This window comes from Vipera ursinii (genome assembly GCF_947247035.1).
Source record: "Vipera ursinii genome assembly, chromosome: 1".
NCBI classification, from domain to species: domain Eukaryota; kingdom Metazoa; phylum Chordata; class Lepidosauria; order Squamata; family Viperidae; genus Vipera; species Vipera ursinii.
The window spans coordinates 62,029,274-62,054,660 of NC_139512.1; the positions used below are offsets into that span (position 1 = coordinate 62,029,274).

At 34.9% G+C, this 25,387-nt stretch overlaps 1 protein-coding gene across 1 annotated transcript in view; it reads left to right on the plus strand.

The window, feature by feature from the left end:
- CDIN1 (CDAN1 interacting nuclease 1) overlaps window positions 1-25,387 on the plus strand; it is a 97,113-nt gene that overhangs the window by 40,732 nt on the left and 30,994 nt on the right. Inside the window, exons 4-5 of the mRNA XM_083373911.1 lie at window positions 9,668-9,728; window positions 13,173-13,245. Coding sequence (XP_083230037.1) covers window positions 9,668-9,728; window positions 13,173-13,245 — 134 coding nt within the window. The remainder of the gene's footprint in view (window positions 1-9,667; window positions 9,729-13,172; window positions 13,246-25,387) is intronic.

Below are 25,387 nucleotides of genomic sequence, written 5' to 3' on the forward strand. Positions count from 1 at the left end.
ATTCATGATGACAATGTGGAAGCTTACCACAAGGAGGTTGAGGGGTTGGTGAACTGGTGTACGGAAAACAGCCTAGTTTTAAATACCAGAAAAACCAAAGAGATCATTGTTGATTTCAGAAAAGGCAGGCACAGCCACACTTCTCTCTGCATTAATGATTCACCTGTGAAGATGGTTACCAGCATCAAATTCCTGGGTGTGCAGCTAATGAGTAGGCTGGCTTGGTCGCTCAACAGCGAGACACTGGTGAAGCAGGCACAGCAGCGCCTGCATTTTCTGCGTTGCATGAGAAAAGCACATCTTCCTTCCCCTGTCCTGACCACTTTCTACAGGGGGACAATGGAGAGCATCCGGTCATACAGTATCACAGTCTGGTTTGGAAGCATCACTGCTTCAGACAGGAAGGCAGTGCATAGAGTGGTGAGGATGGCCGAAAAGATCATTGGCAGTTCCCTCTCTCCCATCCAGGACATACCACAAAAGCGTTGTTTGAACAGGGTCCGTAAGGTTATCTGGGACACTACTCATCCTCTTCACAACCTATTTTCCTTGTTACCTTCTGGGAGGAGGCTTCGTGGTATCCGCAGCAGAACACCCAGATTCAGCCATAGTTTCATTCCATACAGCATTAACCTTGTGAACTCTCAAGCTTCCTCCTTCTGTTATATATTCAAGATGGACAGTATTTAATATTTTATTGTCATGTATATGTAGGGGTATGGGTCTATACATATGTTGTATATAGTATGTTTTAGGTGTGTGTCATCTATGTGTTTCACTTTGAGAGCGGGCAACTAAATTTCATTTTTGATGTGTGCCATTGTGCCCACAGTAAAAAAAAAAATGACAATAGAGATTATCTTATCTTCTTATCTTATTTTCATAGAACCATATGTTTTATCACTAAGAAATGCTAGCGATACTTTAAAAAATGTAGGAGAAAGTACTATACTGACTGTTCTTTTTTGTTTTAGAAATTTTGTTAGTTCTTTTTTCCTTACATACATATGTTAGTTTTTCAACCAGCATGCAGTCTGGGTTCAAAAGCATTAATACATCGTCAAGTCCTAATCTTTTGTTCTTTCCTCTAACCATTTGTAGAATGACTCCCAGGTTTGGTAGTATTCTGTTTCTTCTTTATCTTTCAATCTCATAGTTAATCTGTCCATCTCTATGCTTTCCAATATTTTTTTAATTACTTCTTCCTCTGGTGGTATTCCTTCATTTTTCCAGTATTGCGCGAAAGTTATTCTTGCTGCTATTGTAATGTGTAGAACCAAATATAAACTTTGTTTATTAATCTGGTATTATACCTAATAGAAAAAGTTCAGGATTAAATACTACATGTTCTTCCAATATTTTTTCTAACCAAGCATGTATTTTTTTCCAATAAGCCTTTGCTTTACCACATGTCCACCAGATATGATAATAAGTGCCTCAGTTATGTTTACATTTCCAACATCTATCTGACATACTTTTAAACATTTTTGCTAATCTTGCTGGTGGCAAGTGCCATCTATAAAACATTTTATATAGATTTTCTTTATACGAAGTTGACATTGTCAATTTATAATTTCTCTCCCATATTTTTTGCCATTTTTCTAGTTCTATATTATAACCAAAGTTTTTCGCCCACCTTGTCATTGTTTCTTTAGTTTGTTCACTTTCCATCTCCAAAATTAACAAAAAATTATACATTTTCTTAATTAGTTTCTCATCAGAGGTTAACAATATCTTATCAAATACAGTTTGTTCTTTATAAAACCCATACAGTTTCACATCTTTTTCATATCTATTTTGCATTTGTAGCTGTGCCCACCATGACAGGTTGATACCCTGATTTTCCAGTTCTTGTTTCAATTTTAATGTCCCATCAGTATTTAGAATATCTCTATATGTCCAAATTTTTTCAAAGTCTACCAAATTTGAATGTGAGAAAGCTTCCATCGTTGATAGCCACCCTGGAATTTTTACATATATTTTGCTTTTATTTTTCCCCATACTGTTATCAAAGCATTTCTAATGTAGTGATTTTGGAAATACTTATGAATTTTATTTTTCCCATACCACAAAAACGCGTGCCACCCCACTTGTAAGTCATGTCCCTCCAAATATAACAACCTTTTATTCCTGAGAATAACAGATGCTTGATAGTACAAAGCCCACTCAGGTAACCCAAAACCTCCATTTCATCTTTATTCTAGCTTTCTTTTCTTGCCAAACAAACTTCAAAATTAATGAATTTAAATCTTGGAAGAATTTTTTCTCAAGTTTTATCAGAATTGTTTGAAATAAAAATAATATCTTTGGCAATATATTCATTTTAACTGTAGCAATTCTTCCTAGTATTGACAGTTGCAAATTCTTCCACTTTTCCAAATCTAATTTTATTTGTTTCAATAGCCTTATATAGTTGTCTTCTTTTATTGTTGAGCATTTGGCTGATAAATATATACCCAAATATTTAACCTTTTTCACTATCTGTACCTCTATTGATTCTAACAATCATTTTTTTTGCTTATCTGTAAGATTCTTTACTATTATCTTAGTTTTTTCTTTATTTATTTTTAATTCCGCTATTTCTCCATACTTTTCTATCTTTCCCCACAATTTAGGAATCATCCCCAGGGGTTCTTCCAAAATAAATACTAAATTGTCAGCAAATGCTTGTAATTTATATGTTTCACCCTTTATCCCCAACCCTTTAATTTCTGTATCTTGTCTAATATTTCTATTTAAAACTTCCAAGGTGAAGATGAATAACAGAGGAGATAATGGGCATCCTTGCCTTGTGCCTTTTCTTATCTCAAAGCTCTCAGTGCAATCTCCATTCACAATCACTTTGGCTGTCTGTTTGTTATATATTGTTTTTATCATATTTATAAAATTCTGTCCAAAGTCCATTATTTGTAGTTGGTGAATCATAAATTGCCAGGAGAGATTATCAAATGCCTTTTGGGCATCTAAGAATATTAGTGCCATTTGTTTCCCTTTGTTGTTGTTGTTGTTAGTTGCGAAGTCGTGTCCGACCGATCGCGACCCTATGGACAATGTTCCTCCAGGCCTTCCTGTCCTCTACCATCTTCTGGAGTCCATCTAGGCTCACGCCTACTGATTCAGTGACTCCATCCAGCCACCTCATTCTCTGTCGTCCCCTTCTTCTCTTGCTCTCAGTCTTTCCCAGCATTAGGTTCTTCTCCAGTGAGTCCTTCCTTCTCATTAGGTGGCCAAAGTATTTGAGTTTTAGCTTCAGGATCTGGTCTTCTAAAGAGCAGTTGTTTCCCTAGGTGTAGCTCATAATATTCGAATACGTCTATTATCACTCGTAGATTGTTTTTAATTTGTCTCTTTGGTAAAAAGCCATTTTGATCTGGATGTATAAATTCAACTAAGTATTTTTTCAGTCTCTCAGTCATTATTGAAGTAAAAATTTTATAATCCACATTGAGCAGTGAAATCGGTCTATAGTTCTTAATCTGAGTCAAATCGGAATCTTCTTTTGGTATTAGAGTAATATTTGCTTCCATCCATGTAGGTGGAAGTCTAGCTTCTAATAAAAGTCCATTGCAAACGTCTTTCAGCGGTTCACTTAGTATCTCTTGGAGGTTCTTATATAACTCTGCCAGAAGCCCATCTGGACCTGGTGTTTTTCCATTTTTTTGTCTTTTTATGGCCTCTGATATTTCCATCATTGTACCCCTTTCATCTAACATAATTTGAGATCTTTGGAAGATTATTTTCTTCCAGATATTTTACAGTTTTCTCTCTTGAAGTTTCCTCCTTATCATATAATTCCTTATAGTATTCTTTGATTATCTTTTTTATTTCTTCATTTTTATATTGTAAATGACCTTTCCCATCTAGTAAGTTGTGTATTGTTTTTTTCTCTTTCTGTTTTTTAAGTTTATAAGCTAACAATCTTCCCGGTTTATTGGCATTTTCGAAAAAGTTCTCTTTATCTGTTCTGCCACTTTTTCTGAGTCCAACAGATTTAGTTTATGTTTTATTATGTCCATTTCTCTTTTCAAAGTCTTTTTTTTGTGGAATTTTTTGCAGTTCTAATTCTAACTTTCCAAATTTTTCTTTTAATAATACATATTGCTGTTTTCTCTGTTTATTTTTCCTTGCCATATATGTTATAGCTATGCCTCTAAAGTACGCTTTAGCTGTATCCCATACATTTTGTACTGTTGTATCTTCTTTTTTATTTTCTTTGAAGAAAAATTCCATTTCTTTTTTTTTGCGAACTCTCTTTTGATATCGATTGATTTAAAGTCCATCTTGGTCTTTTTTGTATTCCTTTCCAGGTCACTCTCAGAGGGTTATGATCTGCCCATGTGCCTATTTCTATCTCAATATCCTGTATGTTCATTCTCACGTCCACAGTCATCCAAATCATATCAATCCTTGACCAAGATTTTTGGCTATTTGAATAAAAGGTGTATTGCAATTTTTGTGGATTAATCTCCCTCCAGATGTCTTGGATTCCAATTTCCTCTACCATATCAAAAAATGTCTTAGATAACCTTCTTCTTCCAGTTTTTCCTGTTTTATTACGTTTATAATCAATTTTTCCATCTATTATTGCGTTGAAATCTCTTAGTAAGCAGATACTTTGGTACTCCATTTCTATTATTTTTCTATGTAGATTTTTATAATTTTTTTCTTGATTGTTGTTTGGTGCGTAAATTGCCACTAACAATATTTGCTTTTGGCGCAGATGTATTTCTACCATTAAGATTCTTCTTTATCTGAATATACCAATTTAGAATCTATTGTCTCTTTAATATATACAACAACCCCTCTGTTCTGAATACCACAATAGTTTAGTTTATGGGATTGAATATCAGATAATGATAATATCAAAACATCTGGATCACTATTTGAATTCCATCTGCATTGACAAAATCATCATCAGTCAATTGCAAAAGGCAGCTTTACTTGGAATATCTTACATCCTGCAACATTACCTTTAAGATTATTAACCAACAACCTCTGCTTATCACAGATCCTTAGGAAGGACTTTATATGTGGTCAAAAATGCCAAATCCAGTCTAAACATCTGGATGACTCTGTGACCAGCCATAATAATACCATTATATCAGAGGTTACTAATGGAAATTTCTCAATAAAAAGGCTTCTGGACGTCTAATTTTGTCAAAAGTGAAGCAATAAAAAGACTAACTTGTGATGTCATTTAGATATTTGTAGCAGTAATACAGTGGATTGCAGCAATTTGATTTCCAAGTTAATATCCCTTGGCTTCTGGGGATGAAAGGGATGATATGCCAGTCAAAGGTTCTTAACTCATTTACACTAATTGAAAAATATCTATATTTCTCTGCCTTTGTAAACCTATTTAATAGTTTAATTTTTTAAGATTATTCGATCATTCTTTGACCTTATTACCAGGACTTTTAAAAATTAAGTTTATAGCACTAATTGCCTTAATTATGCTGGGATTCAGCTAGACCTTGAGTTTTCTATCTCTTGCCAACAGGTATTCAGTAAATTTGGAATAACATATTCTAAAATATATATTAAGTTTAGGTCATGAAAAGAATGTCCATTAAAAGACACCTTTTGAAACAGTACCAGATTATAAAATATAGAGCTGAACTGCTGAATGTAAACTGCGTGTTTTCAAAGAACTAGTGGACATAAAAAAAATCCAGTTTGGGTTCCCGCAACCCAGTAACATAGTGTGATGTATAACACCATTTTTTTTGTTTTTGTTGCGGAACCACAGAGAGATAGGTAGACAGATCTTTGGGATCCATTTATGGGCATAAAATATAAAAAAGGACAGTGGAAAATTGGAGTGAGTTTAGAGGAGGGTTATCAAGGTAGTGGAGGGGGTCTGAAAATCAAGCTCTATGATGAATGGTTTAATGAGTCTGTATAACTAAGGAGAGATATGGCAGTTTTCAAACATGATTGTTTATCACATAGTAGCAGCAGCAGTAGTAGTAGTAGTAGTAGTAGTAGCTAGGATGTGGAATGAATTGCAGGACAGTGTTTCTGAGAGTAGAAATTCTTAGCCTGTGGAACAAGCTGCCACATAAAGTGGCAAATTTTCCTCCTCTGCAGAAATCATGAAACAGAAGCCAATCAGTCATCAATTGGAGCACCTCTGATCGATCGTATATTGAACAAGGCATTGGATTAGATAACCTTAAAAGTCTCTTCCAATTAATAAAGCACTAGAATTTGATTTCATTGAAAGAACACAGATAGGATTCAAATTAATTCTTGAATAGTCTGACTCTTGATTCCAGTGGATAACTAAGCATCAGGTTTATTTTCTACTTGAACTTTGGCTGGCTTTTTATCTGCAGAATTCCTGTGACTGGCCTCACCTGATGTCCTTTCAAAGGATTTAAGAATTTATGACATGAGGGGTTATCTCGCGGCAATGATGACAGCGAAGTCTAACTACTTCGCTGCCCTCATCGCATCCACAGATAATCGCCCGGCTGCCCTGTTTAGGGTGACTCGCTCCCTCCTTAATCAGGAGGTGAGGGAGGAGCCCTTTCAGGGGCGGGCCGAGGAGTTTAGCCAGCATCTGACGGACAAAATCGCTCAGATTCGGACCGGTTTGGATTCTGACTGGGCAGAGACTGATGGAGGGGGTGGAATCAAGCAGTCTTGAGAATGTTATTTGGAGTGAATTCGGTCCTGTGACCCCGGATGAGGTGGACAGGATCATGAGGAGACTGAGTTCCACCACGTGTTTATTGGACCCGTGCCCCTCCTGGCTTGTGTATGCAGCTCAGGAGGGGACACGAGGCTGGTTCCAGGCAGTAATAACTGCTTCTTTGAGGGAGGGTACCTTCCCTGCCGCCTTGAAGGAGGCAGTGGTGAGGCCCCTCCTCAAGAAGCCTGCCCTGGACCCGGCTATTTTGAACAACTATCGTCCGGTCTCCAACCTTCACTTTCTTGCGAAGGTTGTTGAGAGCGTGGTGGCGCATCAGCTTCCTCTGTTCCTGGAGGAAACTGATTATCTTGACCCATACCAATCGGGCTTTAGGCCTGGGTACAGCACGGAGATGGCATTGGTCGCGCTGGTGAATGATCTCTGGCAGGCTCGGGACATGGGTTGTTCCTCTCAGCGGCTTTTGATACCATCGACCATGGTATCCTACTGCAGCATCTCAGGGGGTTGGGAGTGGGTGGCACTGTTTTACAGTGGTTCTCCTCCTACCTACTGGACCGCTCGCAGTCGGTGTTGATGGGAGGGCAGAGGTCCACCCCGAGGCCTCTCGTTTGTGGAGCCCCTCAGGGGTTGGTCCTCTCTCCCCTCTTGTTCAACATCTATATGAAGCCGCTGGGTGAGCTCATTCGTGGTTTTGGGGTAGGGTATCATCAGTATGCTGATGATACCCAGCTTTTTCTTTCTACCCCGAACCAACCCAGTGATGCCCTTGACGTGATGTCCCGTTGCCTGGAGGCGGTCCGGGTTTGGATGGGGAGAAACAGGCTTCGACTCAATCCCGCCAAGACTGAGTGGCTGTGCATGCCGGCATCTCGGATTAACCAGTCTTTTCCATCGCTAACTATGGGGGGGTGAGGTTTTACCCCCTGTTGATAGGGCCCACAACTTGGGTGTCCTCCTGGACTCACGGCTCAGTTTGGAAGATCATATAGGAGCCGTGGCCAGGGGGGCTTCTGCCCAGGTTCACCTGGTGCGCCAGTTACGGCCCTATCTGGACCGAGATGCCCTACGCACAGTCACTCATGTGCTCGTGACCTCCCAGATAGACTACTGCAATGCTCTCTACATGGGGCTGCCCTTGAGAACCACACGGAGGCTTCAGCTGGTGCAGAATGCAGCCGCGCGAGTTGTGATGGGAGTCTCCTGATACTCCCATGTAACACCTCTTCTCCGCGAGCTGCATTGGCTTCCATTTGCCCTCCGTGTGAGATTCAAGGTGCTGGTGATGACCTATAAAGCCCTAAATGGCATGGGTCCGGATTATCTCAGGGAGCACCTGCTGCCAGCATCAACTTCCCATCGTCCTATGTGCTCCCACAGGGAGGGCCTCCTCAGGGTCCCGCAGGTCAGGGAATGCCAGCGGGCGATCCCCAGGGGTAGGGTGCTCTTTGTGGGCGCGCCTGCCCTATGGAATCAATTGCCGGTGCGGTGGAACTCCGGATCGCCCCCGACCTTCGTTCGTTTCGCCGGGACCTAAAAACCTGGCTTTTGAGTTAGCTGGCCTGGACTGAGGGGTTTTAAGGTTTTTAAATTCTAATTTTAAATTTTGGAGCTATTGATTTAATTTTATTTTAATTTTTATATTGTATTGTTTTAATTTTGCCCTGTAAACCGCCCTGAGTCCTTCGGGAAAAGGGCGGTATATAAATTGAATTAAATAAATAAATAAATAAAAGTATGTTCAACAATTAAATTTTAAGATTTCTAGGATAAAGACATCAGAAGAAACTCTCTACGAAAAGAAGAGCTTAGAATAGGAGACATAAAAGTAGACTGAGACCTATTGTTCTCTCGCTGAGAAAGCATTTATGTTGGAGTCTCCTTCATATAGCGGAGTTTGTAAATATCTCTCCCATTTATATAAAGAATAAAAACTAAACTTAAAAAATCTAATTCCAAATGTCAGCTTTGGCCTTTGAAAATAATGTATATTTTAGCATTTCCAGATTTGATATGAAGGGGGAATTGGTTGTCAGATGACTTTGTTTTTCCTCTTGTTTTGACACAATGTTGGTTTTATTCCTCCCAAAATAATGCTAGATGTGATTTCCTCCTATAGATCTTATAAAAAATTTTCCTCCCTCCCAAATGCTGCCAAATCAAAGCTGTTCCTTCTAATTCTACTCCAAAGTATAAATCTCTACTAGAATTGGGTTGTGTATATTTTTTCACAGACATAATCTAACGTCCATAGATTCAAATAACCTTCTGGATGATCCCGATCATAATTTCTATAAGCCATCATCTGCTTAGTCTCCTATCAAATATATTAGGGTATAATCCATTATTCTTCTTTTCTCACACCTCTATCCCTATTTACATCACTCTTCGAGTTCTACAAATGGAAATATGTAACTCTAGAGAATGAAGCTGCTGCATTTTTCAAATGTTTTTAATAATAATGCAAATATTTTCAGCTATCCAATGTCCATGTCACTTTTGTTTCCTAATTTGTTTCATAATTCAGGGAAAACTCTTTTTTCATATATAAATATATATATAGTAAAGTCAGATTAATATCTGGAGTCAAATTCATGGAGTTAATAGTACAGATAAGCTGGAATGATCAGTTTGCTGATATGGGAAGATATGGAACAGTCAAAGAATTTGTATACTAATTGTCACCATCTCTGTCATTGTCAAATATTGAGTACACCTTCAGAAACCTAAAAACAATATTCTGTGTGTCAGTGTAACATTCCTTTTTTTTCTTTCAGAATTTTAGTAATAATTGTGCTTTTGATTTGTTTAGAGTTTGAGATTAAGGACAGCCTTCAAAATATTTGTATCTTAATTTGCTTATACATATAATCTGTATTCAATTTATTTCTTGTCTTTGTGAAGGTAAGAGAGGCAGAGCAAAGGAAAAAGAGAAAGAGAGAAAGAGAGTAAGACTTCAGTGCTGGCCTTTTCATTGAATCTACAATAGCCTTTTATTTTTGTCTTGCCCAGATACCTGAAAGGTGTGTCTAAAAATGCAGCTTCTCCTGTATTATTGGAACTGGCCAATGAGGTAATAAGTTTACATAAGTATTCTTCTGAAATGTAAGATCTTTATCTGTAGAGATTTTTAAGAAGTATTCTTGAAATATATGTAGTTCTAGGGTACATCATATATAGGAGTGAAAACAAATATATTAATTGTAATAGGAGTGCAAACAAATATATTAATTAATCAAGGTAATCAACATATTATATTTTGAATATATCTGTGTAATTTCCGTTTATATATATATAAAGACAAGTGGTTACCTTGCATGTATCGCTCACTTTCAGCAACAGTTATTTGAATCTCTGAGGAACTCGTTTGATTGTTTTGTTTTTATAGAAATATCCATAATATACAGTATGATTTCACAATAAAATGAATTTCCTTTATTTTCAATGTTTTTCAACCCTTTTAAATATAGGTTTTAATGGGGAAATGGGTTTAATATTAATGAAACATTCCTCATGGACATCAGAGTTCAAAGAAGTATGGTGTGAGTTTGAAATGTTTATATTGTTGTTATCCACATTTAATAAAATAAAACTCCTGCATTGTTGTGATGAAACATTTGTATCAAGGCAGTGGTTAGAATGCAGTACTGCAAGCTACTTCTGCTGACTGTCATCTGTCAGCAGTTCGAATCTCACCAGCTCAAGGTTGACTCAGTCTTCCTTCTGAGGTCGGTAAAATGAGGACCTAGATTGTTGAGGGCAATATGCTGACTCTATAAACTGTTTAGAGAGAGCTGTAAAGCACTGTGAAGCGGTATATACTGTAAGTCTAAGTGCTATTGCTAATACATTGGAGAAGACTCTTTTCTACTGTAGACACAGAAAGTTTATAAACTTCCTATATGGCTTCCAAAGAGGAGTCCCATCTTTTTAAACTTGTAACATGTTTATTTAGAGTAAGACTATGATATTATTTGATTTTAATATTGCAATACGAGTGTTATTAGATTATAATAAATGCACTGGATTTATTTCTTCTAAGTGCTAAAAACTGTAGCAAACCCAAACCAAATAAAAAAAAAAGACAAATGGAACTGGACAGCAAGCTCTACTCATTACGTTAGGAAGTATGATTTTTCTCTAAGCTTCTGTCTAATTTACACTGCGGTAGTCTACAAATGGGTAATTATCAGATACTAGATGGTTTTAATGGTCTTTAAAATGTCTACATATTGGAACAATATAGGGCTACAAAATGAAATAGATGTTTTGTACTGGTGCCAAATGAAGGTTCTTGTAGCTTTATACTATTCTCTTTATTTTGAACAAAAGAATACTATTAATCAAACACAATACATAGATATTGTCCTAGATAAGCACCTTCTAGTCACCGAAATAGATCATGTGTACAAGCTTGCTTGCATCAGCCCCCCCCCCTTCAATCCCCATTTCTAACAGATAAAGGATGTCTTTATTCAGATACTATGTTTGCACATCTTATCAATTCATACACTTAGGGCTTCTTAAATTGTAAATTTAGAAATAAATAAAATTATTTAATTTTTTTAAGTTTAAAGTTTAAAATACTGTTGAAATTACTATTTCATGCAGATATATATGAAATGTATGTTTTAGCAACTAGGGAAACATGCAATGTCAAACATCTGATGACTATTTCTATATAATCAAGTTGCTATTTTTATTATGGTAGTTAATATTTAAATGACAAATTATTCCATCTGCTGACCAATGATGTAATGGTAATATTTGAGTCAATTAGAGATTGCTTTAAAAATTGATGAGAAACATATAACAGGCATTATAGTATATAATATGCTAAATCAGAATAGTGCTTTCTATTTTTATAAGATGCTGAACCTTTTAAAAATATTAAATATGACCATTTTATACTTTAAAATATTTTTTAAAAAATGTAAACAACTTGTATATGTATTAAAAATAAAACTAATCATTCTCACCAAATATTTTCTAGTGAGATTTGAAACACTATGAATATTACTTACATGTTACATTCTGACATAAAGCATGATGGCCCAATTTCAGAGAAAGATGGGTTCATGATTAATATGAAAATTAGGAAGATGCAAGTACCTGAACTAATAAGGTAGTCCTTATTCTGGCTGGTCTACCTTCAGTAATTTCACCATTTTTCATGTGTCAGCTCTGATGTGAGCTACCAGAAATAAGCAATTCTTTATAAAAAGCATTTCTTTCTATTAGGGGGAATTTCAGTGCATCAAAGTACATATACATTTAGAAAAAAAGCATGTAGAAATCAAAATAAGTTTTGTTTCCCCAAATATATGAATATATGAAAACATATAAAACAAAAAATGAAAAAAATGAATATTATCATTTGCAATTATTTTGTTTAAAAGTGTGGCATTTGGTCAATAGTATATTTCACATTGTTTAATAAATGTAAGCTTTAACAATGAATTAGTAGATGTTTTTAAACAGATGTTCATTTCTGAAGTATATTTGAGGAATCCTTGTTTCTCTATATTCATTTTTTTCTCATAATCTTCAGGTTGTACTATACAAAGTGATTGATCTAGATATAACAGTACCTATATATCTGGATTTTTATCATTACTAGTTTACAAAAATAATTTTTTTAAAGGTTCCCTTAGACTTTTCCAAACAAATAAGCTATAGACATTCTTAATGCATTCAACTTTGCACAAAATTTGTCTGCATAAATCACAATAATTTCATTGTAATACAATGTACAATGTAGTAACCTTTAAATTTATAAGAGCTATATTGGAAAAATAAATTAAAATGTCATTATTTGAGACATTTTTTTTGTTATTGAAGAAGTTTCACTATATTAAAACACGTAATGATGTCCATCTAGAGGAGACCAAATTGGAGAAGTAGAATTGTAATAATATTGCAGTAGCAAATTTTGCTCCACAACTTATATAAAAGTGATAAGAAATGAAAATACAATTCATCCTATTCCCCACAATGAGAGAAAGAGAGCACCAGCCAAGAAGGAGCTCTGAGCAATCTCAGTAACCACAAAGTAATTTAGGTGATCCTGAAAACATACATGAGCAGAAGGAACAGAGTGTGCCAAAGGAGTCAGCTAAGTGTCACTGTGAATTAATGAACATCATGTCACAATCTTTTGTTTCAGGTCTCAGTTCTACTGGATAAATGTTAAATATGTTATTTAATCTTGTCTATGATCATTTCAAACAATGTAATAAACACAAATCAGTAAAACGAACCATTATGTTGAATTTTTTAACATTGAACTACAAGGCCATACATGAATACCAATGCATATAACGTTGTTGTAAGATGTGGTCAAAGAGATTTATTTATCAGATTATAGCATAATTTTTTACCATGTCAGGAAATGTACCTTTCTGAAAGGCTGACTGAGATAATGGAGGATGCATCCTTAACACCACTTTATTGATCTAAGTGATGAAATAAAACCACATTTTAATGAAATTTGGTTACAGTTTATCTTTCTTCTAAGGTGGATTTTGCCCCATCACTTATGGCTCGAATTGTGTTAGAAAGATTTCTACAAGAACAAGATGGATCAGTACGTAAGTAATTTTAAAAATATTTATGGCTGTTGGTATATAGCTAAAAATGTAAAGTGAATAGAAGGCAGCTTTTTAAAACTCATAAAATTTCCAGTTGTTGTAGGAAAAAAATTATTAAGGTTATGTTGCATATTCCACATAGAAATAAAATTAATTAAATGATTAGGTAAGAACTATAACACAAGTTGTTTTCATTCTGAGAGGTTTTTTGCACTGAATATTTTTTGCACGTTTAGTTTAGTTTAGTTTTATTAAATTTAAACGTTATCCTTCATTATAGAATTTATATTAGTTGCTGTCTTCAAAATTCTTTTTGTATGGAAAAAAATACCTTAATATTATATGTGGAATTGATTCTTTTAAGGTCTTAACAGAGTTATGCTACAGATTATACACACTACAGATAATTGTTTGCGTCCCTTTAAAAATAGCACTCTAATACCCTACTATCATATTTTAAGGCAAAATACTACAGATAGAATTCTTCTGTTGTGGGGCAATCCTTTCATCGAGAATTCAAGAAATAGGCATGTTCTTGAAGTTCATTAGAAATTAGTAAGAATTCAAAGTTCTTAAACTGTAATTGGTTCATGGCATAAATAATTTTGCCAAATAATTCTTGAAAAGAAACTTGTTCTACTTTAAAATTCTGAAATCTCAGAAGTTTTAGGTGAATGTAACTGAGCTCAGCGTTAGACAGAAAAAAATGAAAAGAGTATAGCTTCAGGAGGAGGTTCAAGGCTAAATTAATTTGCCACTGAAAAAATACATTTTGTTATTTTCTCTGTGTCAACTGCATGATTAAAACCGGCTGTTAAGTGAGCTCTGGGGATGTGCTCGTAAAAGATTTATGAGTAATATTCAATGTGATATTCAAAGTAAGTCATGAATATCAGGGTAATTGCTCTCAATGTTGGTTCCTTTACTAGGCAGGAGTTTGTCAACTGCCCCATAAATATTTGCCTAGTCTCATGTAAGAAAGACAATTTCATCTTTTGCATTTTTATTATCTATTGTAATGTTTACCTTTGGAATTTGAGATGGGAATGGTCAAAGGATTTAGAGCATCCTTGACACATGTACATTTATTTTTATTCTTTGAAGGTAAAAAAAATAAGCAGTCTAGAAAAAAAGAACCATCAGCCAATAGATTAGAGAAGGGATTTTTATTACTATTAATATTCCTTTCCGCTTTTTTTTTTAAAGCTATGGTTTTTCTATAGCCCTTTTTTTATTATTATTTATTTTTATTGGAAGCTTTGCAGTTGGTGACTAGTAGGGTTACTTCGTGACGGTTTCATTTGAATGAATTAAAGTACTTCCTCTAAAAATTCAATATCATTTCAATAGATGTAGCCTTTAAAGTAACCTGCAGTGATGCTTCATGAGCAAATCACATGATGTCAGAATGGTATGGTTTCGATTTAATCAAGAAAGAGATTAAAGTGGATGTGTGTTATTTTCAACATCGCTGCAGCACCTCCATTTGTCAAAGTCAACCTTCTGATTGCTTTGGACCTATTGCTATCCAGATCTTGTCAAAATAGTAGTCTGCACAATCTGAGGCAGGTAGACTACTCTCTGCAGCACAGTATCAGACCCTATAAAGTGGAATGCGTTGGCTTATGAATTACAAAGCTAATAGATTGATCATAAATTCTGCAGCTGTTTAATTTATTTTTATAATGCTGGCCCAGCTTCCGCTCATTGTATTCAATTTCCATCATTCTGTAATATTCAGTCAAACAACTGAGAATCTTAAGCTCCAGCATTAGCAGTGTAAGCCTTCAGTTTGTGTGCTAATCATATTTAGAATACAGTCGTATTTAGAAGGAAAAAAAAGTATTTTAAGCACCTACTTTCTAGAGAAAGAAAGAACAGTGGTTTCAACTGTGTATATTTAAATATTCCTATATTTCATCAGTTCAATATTCCTATATTGAAGCGTTATTATTTCCTTCTGGATTTTTAATAACAAATCGATGCTATGCATTCGCTTATACAATTCCCAAGCTCAGAGAGTGTGTGGCCGCAGTTTAAACTAATATTAATTGCCAGTAGTCTGAATGTGAACATAAAAATCTTAACTACGGTCAAAGCAACTGTAATATAGTAATGTTTTCCAAGAGAATGCTTCTTTTGATGGTGGGAGGAAGCTTTTATTCGTGCCAGATCAGGGGGCTCCAAGGAGTTGGCACAAAGTGATCTTAGAAAAGAGCTGAAAGGTAGGGTAGCTTTTATTCTGACATTCTCTTCCCCTTTCACAGCAATGACCTGGCTGGCCTTTGGCAATGAAATTCAATGCACATGGCTCCGCAGTCAAATCATCAAATTTCCCTGTGTGTATATTAGAGTTTTGTAATGTGTTTCCATTATGAAGCAATGCAGGGATAATTGTCTTTGGTAGCAATTAGCTAACAGGTTTGTTCAGTACTATTGGCAAAGGCATCCATCATCCCCTCCCTGACCACACTTTTTGTCTAGCTCGGACTATGGAGATCAATAGAATTCTATATAGGGGAAGGTACCCCAGCTTTAATGAGCTGCTAGTCTCAGTCAGTCCTAGTTTGTATTTCTGATTTTTACCTTTAAAAGGAGATGAGGGGGAATCTTCCCATAGGGGGAGGTGTGTATTGTATATGTACTATTACTTTCAGTAGAGCAATGTATAGTTTTAAATTGTTCTGTACCGAAAGGTATAGGAATTCACACTCTGACAGAAACAGTTTATTGCTCTGGTAATACAGTTTAACAATATGCAGTTTTGAAAATGATTATTGGACTTAGATTTCACCTTTAAGCTGAATGATTTATATATATATCAAGGATAGCAGACTGCATTTATCCAAAGTCATATCCCCTTGAATTGCACAGCTGGAAGGAGAGAAAAAGAACCAGGTTTTATTTGAACCTTTTGTGATTCATTATCGTTGCAATCCTGTCCACACTCATCTAAGAGAAAAATCTTTGGACATTATGATATGTGCTTCAGCATAATTCAAATCAAATGTATTATTGTGTATTGTTATCATAGATCACCATATCAATAAAATAAAATACAATCAAAACAGAAAAAAAATAATTGAGTAAAATTAAGGGTACTAACGGACAAATTTGTCACATTTGTACTAATTATTGCAGCTTTTGCACCCAGCATGGTAGGAGTCTAAAAGAAGCACATGAGTAGAATATATCTCTGTCCTTGGGAGATGTTGCAGCAAGGGAGTATATAATCTTGTACAGTTCCCGGTAAAAATAAACAGTACATGTTGAACAATTTCTATTTCTGCAGAGACACATGGATAGTTGCATTCTATTAGTGAGGTTTGGGTGAATGTGCCTGCTATAAAAGAGTGCTGATTTCACTGTAGTATTCATGATCATTCAATCTTTGAATATTTGGGGGGGGCGGTAGTCCTGCCATTTTGTGGAGTAGCAAAGAGTCAGAGACGGTTTTTCAACTGAACAACAACAAATAAATGTAGATGATCAAAGGAAATCCATGGCAAGCTCAGAGTACCTTAGTCTCTCATTCAGTGCTAATATCCATGGTGAGGAATGTTCATGCTTCAAAATTACTGGAAGAATGTTATCTTTAACCAATAAGTTATGATTCACCACTATGCTTTTTCTTCTACTTGGGACATTCTACCTTGGACCTAGGTATTATAGTTTTGATACACCATGGAATTGACAATATGGATCTTAGCAAATTTGTTTGTATGCACTTGAGAGAATATATCGTCATATAAATTCCTATCTACAGTACAGGATTTGGTTATGTCTAGTCTAGTGAAAAGAAGGACTAGGAGTGACATGATAGCGGTGTTCCAATATTTGAAGGGATGCCACAAAGGCAGGACAAAGCATGACAAGAAGCAATGGATGGCAACCAATCAAGGAGAGAACCAATCTAGAACTAAGGAGAAATTTCTTGACAGTGAGAACAATTAATTAGTGGGACAACTTGCCTCCAGAAGTTGTGAATGCTCCAACTCTGGAGATTTTCAGGAAGAGATTGGACAGCCATTTGTTCAGAATGGTATGGGGTCTCCTGCTTGTGCAGGGTGTTGGACTAGAAGACCTCCAAAGTTCCTTCCAAATGTGTTATTCTGTTATGTTCCATAGAAAACTTGGGCAAGAGTGTTTGCCTTGAACTATTTTAGGGCTGCTGGTATTAATTTCCTCCCTTTGGTATAAACTTTGTCATATGATTGTATTGCAACTGAAATATTTACATTTTGAAAATGTATTATGGCAGGAAAATACAGGCACTAACTTCCTAAGATCAAGAATTCAAAATCTGGTATATCTTGTTGTTTAAATGCTATAAGAAATTGTCTAGGGATCCAAAAATATAAATTCAACATAAAAAGTTATGCTAAGTGTATTTTGTTAATGAATGAAATGCTTGCTTTCTAACAATGATTCAAAATAACTTCTAACTTTATTACAATATAAATATACATCCCAAGATTTATTGGGCTAAGAACCAAAATATGTAAATTCATAATAACAATAATCATCAAAAGTTGAAAATCAAGAAACTTTGTAAAAATAAAAATAGCAGATTCCCTTGATGGAGAAATGTTTACTACTACTAGATTTGTAGTATAATAGTTCAGCATAAATTACAGAAGTGGAATTTAGTTTAAAAGTATAACATAAGAAAGCCTCAAATCAGACCTTACTTTGGGATTGTTTTAATGATAAACAGATATGATAGAAATGATATAAAGGAATAAAGCACAAAATGATAAAAACAAGACAAAACACAGAAGAAAATAGCAACATAAGATGTTAATTAAAAGCATAGCTCACTGAAATTGTTGAGAGTATAGTTGAATAAATATATTGTCAAACTCTTCCTGAAGACTAGAAAAGGGAAGATCGTGCATACTTCCCAGGAGAGTAATGATATTTTTAATGCTTATTTTATTTTATGAATATTTCATCACTATATAAAAGCTTCCATTCTAAAAAAATACATAGCAAAAATAACAACAGCAGAAGTGCAGAATAAAAAGAGCTGCATAAAATATCAAGTTAAAATGCCAAGAAACATAAAAAGGTATTTGCCTAACACCTACAATGCATTCCTGTATTATTAGGATGTCTTCCTGACAAGTTAATATGGTTAGTAGGCTGAGGAGGAAGCTTTTTCCCTAAATAATGCTATCTTCATAGATAAATGGATCTTAACCAGGATCTCCAGAGATGACCTAGTTTGGTCAGCCTTCACAGGTAGACCAGATAGGAAATAGACCAGACGGACTAATTCTACTTTATTAACAGAATCTTGCTAATCTGAAAGTAAAAATCAAATCTTACATTGTCTTTTTGCAGCCTGATAAGTTAGTGAGGCTCCCTTCTGAGTTTCCTTGTCTGTTATGCAGCTGTGGGCTCCTCTCCCTCTTATCTGATCATTCTCTGGGAAGCATCTTTCTTCCCCACCCCATTTCCCAAGGACATTCCCACATACCATTACAAGTGTGTATCATAGGATGAAATGGGATTAATTGCTAAACAAAAGTATAGAACTCTCTTAGAATTAAATAAACATCTGACAGTTAGTTACGGTAAGTAGCAATGGAATCAATTATATGATATAGGGACTTTTTTCTTGCGCAATCTGTGCTTTTTAAATAGTCTTCAAAGTTAGCCCTGAAAACAGTACAGTACATTGCAGTAATTTCGTTGAAAAGCTACCAAAAGCACAAGATTGGCCAGGTTCTCTCTGTTCTGGAGAGCAACAAGTATTCCCCTAATCCAAACTGATAACTTGGGCTTAATTTCCTCTTAATTTCCAATCTCAGTTGAAGGTGTTGTTTATGATCTATAAAACTGTATGTGGTTTGGGTCTGCATTACTTTCAGAACCATCTTTTCCAAGGACAATCTAACCATTTTAGTAATCATCCAAGTAATGCTACAGAGCAGGAAAATAGGAGCCAGGAATTAGGCTTTATTTATGTTTATTTATGTTCAACTCTGTAGAATAGGTTGCCCTTATTTAGTTGGGCTCTACCCATAAGAAAAGTAACAAAAATGTCACTGCACCTTTGTGTTTCACTAGCTGTTTTCAGTAATTTTGAATAAATTTTATTGTTAATTGTTCATTTTAACTTTTCCTCTTTATACATGATTCTTTTTGCTGTCTTGGGAATTTTACTGTAAGCTGCTTGGAGTTTGGTAAAATAATTAGAACATAACTGAGTCATTAATAAATAAATATGTATTCCTTACAGTGCATTCAACCATATCACATAGCTTAAACACCTGCTTTCTAATTAATTAACCATCTCGTAATATTACCTGTTATTTATCAGGGTTGGGTTTCAGTTTATTGGTCTTCATTCCATTTATTACTTACTCTAGATATTAATTTAGCTGCTCACCAAACCCCAGTTCTGGACAATCTAACTTAAGTGATTTCATGAAGATGTTTGAAAATGTGTGGACAGTTTCTTCTATAACCAGTAAAGATTGCTTCATTGAGTTACTATGAATTAGCTGATGTTCAATTTTAAACATAAGTAAATAGTCAGATCTGAAATTAAAATATCAGCTTCAACTATTAAGACACAATTCAAAAATTAAAATTCAATAACTGATAATAATGGAGCTATTAATACTGGATAAGTAGACTTCTTTTTTTCCTCTTGAAGATAAATGATGAGTTGCAGTTAGAGATGAAATTATTTTAGTGGTGATTGAAACAGCAGAAGTTAAGAAGCAATATATGATCAGTGAAGTACAAGAGAAAGATGATGATAACAGGAACATGAACAGGAGTTAGTTGTCTGGGAGACAGTTAACCATATATAGCTGAGAGATGAGAAGATGGATTACATTTTCCCACAGTCAGCCATGAAATGATTGAAGTACAGTTTTTCTTCAGAGGCAGATTGTAATACTTGCACAAGAATTTTAAATAAGTTGGTATTCCTGTTTAAAAATGAAGGAGAGAACATACAGTAGTAACCACAACTAAATGCAAACTTTTAGGTGCGTGAGTTCCTATGTACTTGCAGGGCTTGCTAGTGTCTAACACTATAGACCAATGTTATGTGCCAATTTTCTACTTGCTGGTGCAAAATATTAAAGGAGTTCAAGCTCTTTGACATCAGATGGTTATCCTCCAATAATTTTTCTTGACTGTATAATTCAAAATGTAAGAAAGTCATGTTCATGTGACATGATGACCTACATTCATGCATTTGATTGATGGACACTTGTTGATCCAAAAAGAGCTTCCTTTCTCATATTCAATTCAGGACGTCCAGCCAACATTTCAAAGCAAAAGAAACATTTTATAAGCCATTTCAATCTGCTGTTTCTGACCTTTAGCTGACAGAGTCTTAGAATGGCTTATACTGGTTAGTATCATAGTGGTTCTAGTTTATAATCTAAATCAAGAATCAGCTTCTTAGTGCTCCTTAGTCCCCTTGCTGCCCTTACAACCCTGTTTAGCAATGGTTGATGAAAACTGGTAGCATAGGTTCCTGCTGTTTCAAAGAGGAAAAGAGATAAAATGTTTAGCGTAAACTCTAAAATAAAGAAAAGTGCCTCAATTCCTGTCAGAAGCATTCCAAAACAATGGTAAGTCACTTGTTGAACAAAATTATACTCATATGAAAGGAAGACTATCTTGAATTTAAGATTTTACATAAAGGAAAGAGGGAGCTTATGTAAGTCCATTGTTGTCTTCCCAGCAAGTAAAAGATTTCCATTCCAGTTGAAGTTACATTATTTAGGAACACAGTGTAATATTCTTCTAAGGTAAATATTTGAATAGCATAATTTTATATTATTAGCAATGTAAAAATTGCTTTTGCAACTTTGCATTATTGATAATAAGAAACTATTCAGAACATGTATGTCAGTAGTGTGGTGGCATTTATTTATTTCATTTATATCCCATATTTATTATTTTTACAAATAAGTCAAGGCAACAAATATATCCAAGCACACCTTCATCCTCCTATTTTCCTCACAACAACCACCTTGTTAGATGGGTTGGGGTGTGAGGGAGTGACTGGCTAGAAGTCACCCAGCTGGCTTTCATGGCTAAATTGGAACTTGAACTCATAGTCTTCTGCTTTCTAGCCTGATGCCTTAACAACCAGACCAAACTGGCTTTTATATAATTTGTATGTGAACACACACAATTATATACCAGAAAGAAAGCTACTAAATTTCAGTTGATTCTAAAAGCTTTTGAGCTTCTCAAAATTAAATTGATAAAGGTTCTAAATTTTGAAAAGTTCGTACAGTAAATGGTGATAGTGCAGAACATTTTCTTCCAACGATCATCCTAGAGCAAAAACTATTGTACAGATACATTTGTATCTAATTTTACAACTACCCATTTTATTACTTCCTTGGAGATGTTCACTGAGCTGTCACCCTTATATCTGCACTTTGACTTAGTTTCTTGAGAAGTAATGTAATTTTCCTGCAAATTATGTAAGATTTGAGCAAAATAGGAGAAGAGCATAGCAACTGTGGATTGTATAGAATAATAAATATCCATCCTGAGCAAAGTCTGAATACAAAAGATAGATACTATTGTTCAAGTTTGCATCAAGAGAAATGTACAGGAAAATAATTCATAGAGGTTTCATTATTTTAATAGAAATACAAATTCATAGAGCAAGCACCACATGGTCCAAGGAATTGTTTGAAGGTAACATAATAAATAATTTGTGCATAAAGATCAATTTTGTTTCATTAAGGAGGTTCCTACCCAAAATTCTTTATATCTTGAGCAAAGTTTAATGAAAGAGATAATCTATTTGGGAAAAATGACTTTCTTTCTTGGGTAATGTGACAAAAGCAGTAGTGAGGAATGATCATGTCCAAGACTACATGGCTTCTGGTCAGGATGTAATAGAGGAGTCTTTTGACTAATATAAGATCTATTCTTAATTTAAAATAGTGTGTATCAGTTTGGAAAATTCAGTGTAGCAACCTGAGGCCTGATAACATAACCAAGTCTTGAGGGACTTCCAGAATGTCAGAAGGGATGGAGCTAATCTAATTTTGGGGGAGAGAGGACAATGATCCCTAAGGCAAGTGCATGGCAGAGAAAAAAAATGTCCTAGTTGCTGGCACCCACAGCATGCCTTGTCTGCCAGATCTAATGGGGTGGGAAGAGAGAGGTGATCTCTCAGACAGTCCAGGGAGGGCTTTAAAAATTAAATCCAGCATTTTGAATTGGATCGGAAGCAAACTAGCAACCAATGCAGTTTGCGGAGCAGAAGTGTATAACATGCCTTCCTCCTGGAACACACATAATTGCTCAGAAGCTTCAGATGTATTCTGTATCAGCTGAAACTTCTAGATACACTTCAAGGGCAGCCTCATATAGAGTGTGTTGCAGTAATCCAGTCTGGAGATGACTGGGGCATGAGTGACTTGCAAGCAGGATCTGATGATTTAGCAACTGGCCACAAGACAAAGCTGTGCAAAAGCCCTCCTAACCACAACTGCAAGTTGCTTATGTGTTTTTCTTAGACAGATTTGGCTTTTATCTGACAGAGACCCCTCCACGGCCTTTAAGAGGTATACTAAATAAGGGAGAGGATTTTTAAGGCTTTTATTTTAAAGGCTTACCGTAAATTTAACCCTTGTGTTCTTATTTTATTCATTCTTCAAGTCCATTGTTTACAACTGCATCTTTGTCATTGGACCACTGTATGTGAATAGACTCACTATATATGAATGAGGTCATAATGTCTTCAGTTGTGATTAATGCAAACTGTAGCTTATTGTAATGTGTGAATCTAGCCGTAGGCTGACAAGTGCTGGATACCTTCTGTGAGTAATTTCTGTTCAATAGAATGTGCCACAGACAAACTTTGGCTGGTTTAAAATATGGTCGTGACAAAAAAACACAACTGGCTACAATGCAGCTAAATTTAGAAACACAATTCATTTTGAGTGTGTCAGTTGAGTGCATAGATTGCAGCTGGAATCTATACAAGTATTGACTTGTAAACTAATCTCTAGATTAGGGTGAGTATGCCTGGGGTAAAACTGGGTTTTCATTGTGTATGTGACATTCTGTCCAAAATGTGTTATAACTAGTATCAGGAATGTTCTGTGTAATTTGCTTGGATATGACTGAAGTAGATCAACTGCTCTACACCTTCCCTCTCATACTAAAACCTATTCTATTCAGTGGAAAACTGTGACTTAGAAAAAGGAATAAATGGCAAAGAGCATGAATTACAAATGAGATGAAAGGAAAAGAAATATAAACTGTGTTTATAAAACTTGGAGAGAAGAAAAAGATGTAGTGGGTTTGAATGAAATTACTAAATTGTATGTCAGAACATATGAATCTGAAGAGTTGGGGGGGGGTAAGAAAATAGGAATACATTAGTTGAGGGCAATTGCCTGATATGCTTCAGCAAATTGAATGAATTAGAAGAACCAAATTTGAGTTTTTGGAAAATCTTACAATATTATGCAATCAAGACTCAATAAGGCATGATAATAAGGACTGTTTAGTGAGTATATCCTTAGAAAAAGATCTATTTTATATACGTAGTATAAGGTAAGTTTTCAAAAATAAACACATGAAAAAAGGAATGAATATACAGTACAAGATTACAAGATTAGAGAAGTGCATTATGGCTTTAAGCCAGGTAAGCGTTATGAAAAATATTTTTTTGTTCTTTAGTGGGTTAATGAGATACAATGTATATTTTTACATATAGATTGATTCAGAGGGAATGTATGATTAGGAAAATAGTCTTGGATTATGGAATGCTTTGCATGAATATGATGGTGATGTTTGGTTGGTGGCTGATAAGAGTGATATGTAGTAGAAGTAAATCATTCTTGGGAATAAATGGAATGCTTAAATGCTTGAACATTGAGGAAGGAATAAGAAAAAAATGTCAATTTCATGTATTATGGGCAAATGTATAAAAGTTTTTTGTGGTGATCTTAATAGTGTGCTGTTTGGGACCATTAATATGCATGTACTTTTGTATACAGAAATTGCATTGTTGAATAACAATCAAAATGATGTTCAGCAAATATTAATTTTTATGATGCAAATGATGTATTAATTTTCAGGTTACATTATTGTTCTGCAAATTATATATCAAAGAATAAAATAATAATGCCTGACAGGAAAAATAGAATGAAAAATTATAGCTGTATAATAGCCATACATAACAATATACATAAACAAGTAGTGAGATACTAGGGTAAATAGTTGAATATCTGTACTTACGTAGAATGTTGACTAAAAATGGAAAAAGGGATGAGGACATTTTAAGAAGTGCAAATACTAGGTGAAAGATACTGGGTAGTACATAGTCTATTTTGAAGAATGAAAGTGTATTAGAAAAAGCAAAACTAGTTATGTATAAGAAGGTACTTCTATCCAGTTTGTCACATGGAAGTGAAACTCGGGCATCTCAAGAGAAACATAAAAATAAATTGAATCAGTGGGAACAGGGTACTTAAGAAGCATGTGTATTAAAATAAGAAGAAATAAAAGGACTTCTGACCACTCAGACACCCTCAGCCCAACTCACCTGACAGGGTTGTTGTGGGAAAAATAGGAGGAGGAAAATGTATTGAGTATCTTAGCCGCCTTGGGTTATTTGTGAAAATGCTAAAAAGTGGTATATAAACAAACAAATGAATAATAGAATAGGGCTAATAGATAATGAGTGATTGATATTGAATACAAACATGAATGAAAAGCATAAAAAAGATATGTTGAGATGGTTTAGTCATAGAGATAGAATGATTGAGGATTCAATCATAAAATAAATATATAAAATAAAAATGAATAGGTTGACAGAAAAGAGAAGACTGAATTAATGAGTTGATGAAATCTTGAGGAGAAGCAAAATGTTTAAAGAACAAAAGGCAAAATGTGAAGTTGCATATGGACATAGTAGACAGTAGATATAGTAGAAACAAGGATGACTTCAAGAATGGTATATTGTACTGAACAGGGTTGATGTGAAATAGATTTAGCTATTGGTTTTATTTTCTGATCTTGTGTCTTTATTTTTTTCCAAATGCCACTTCTTGCTCCTTTTCTGTCCTATGCATGTTGTGATTTACTCAGGAATTGAACATCATGATGTATGCTTGTAAATAATAATAAT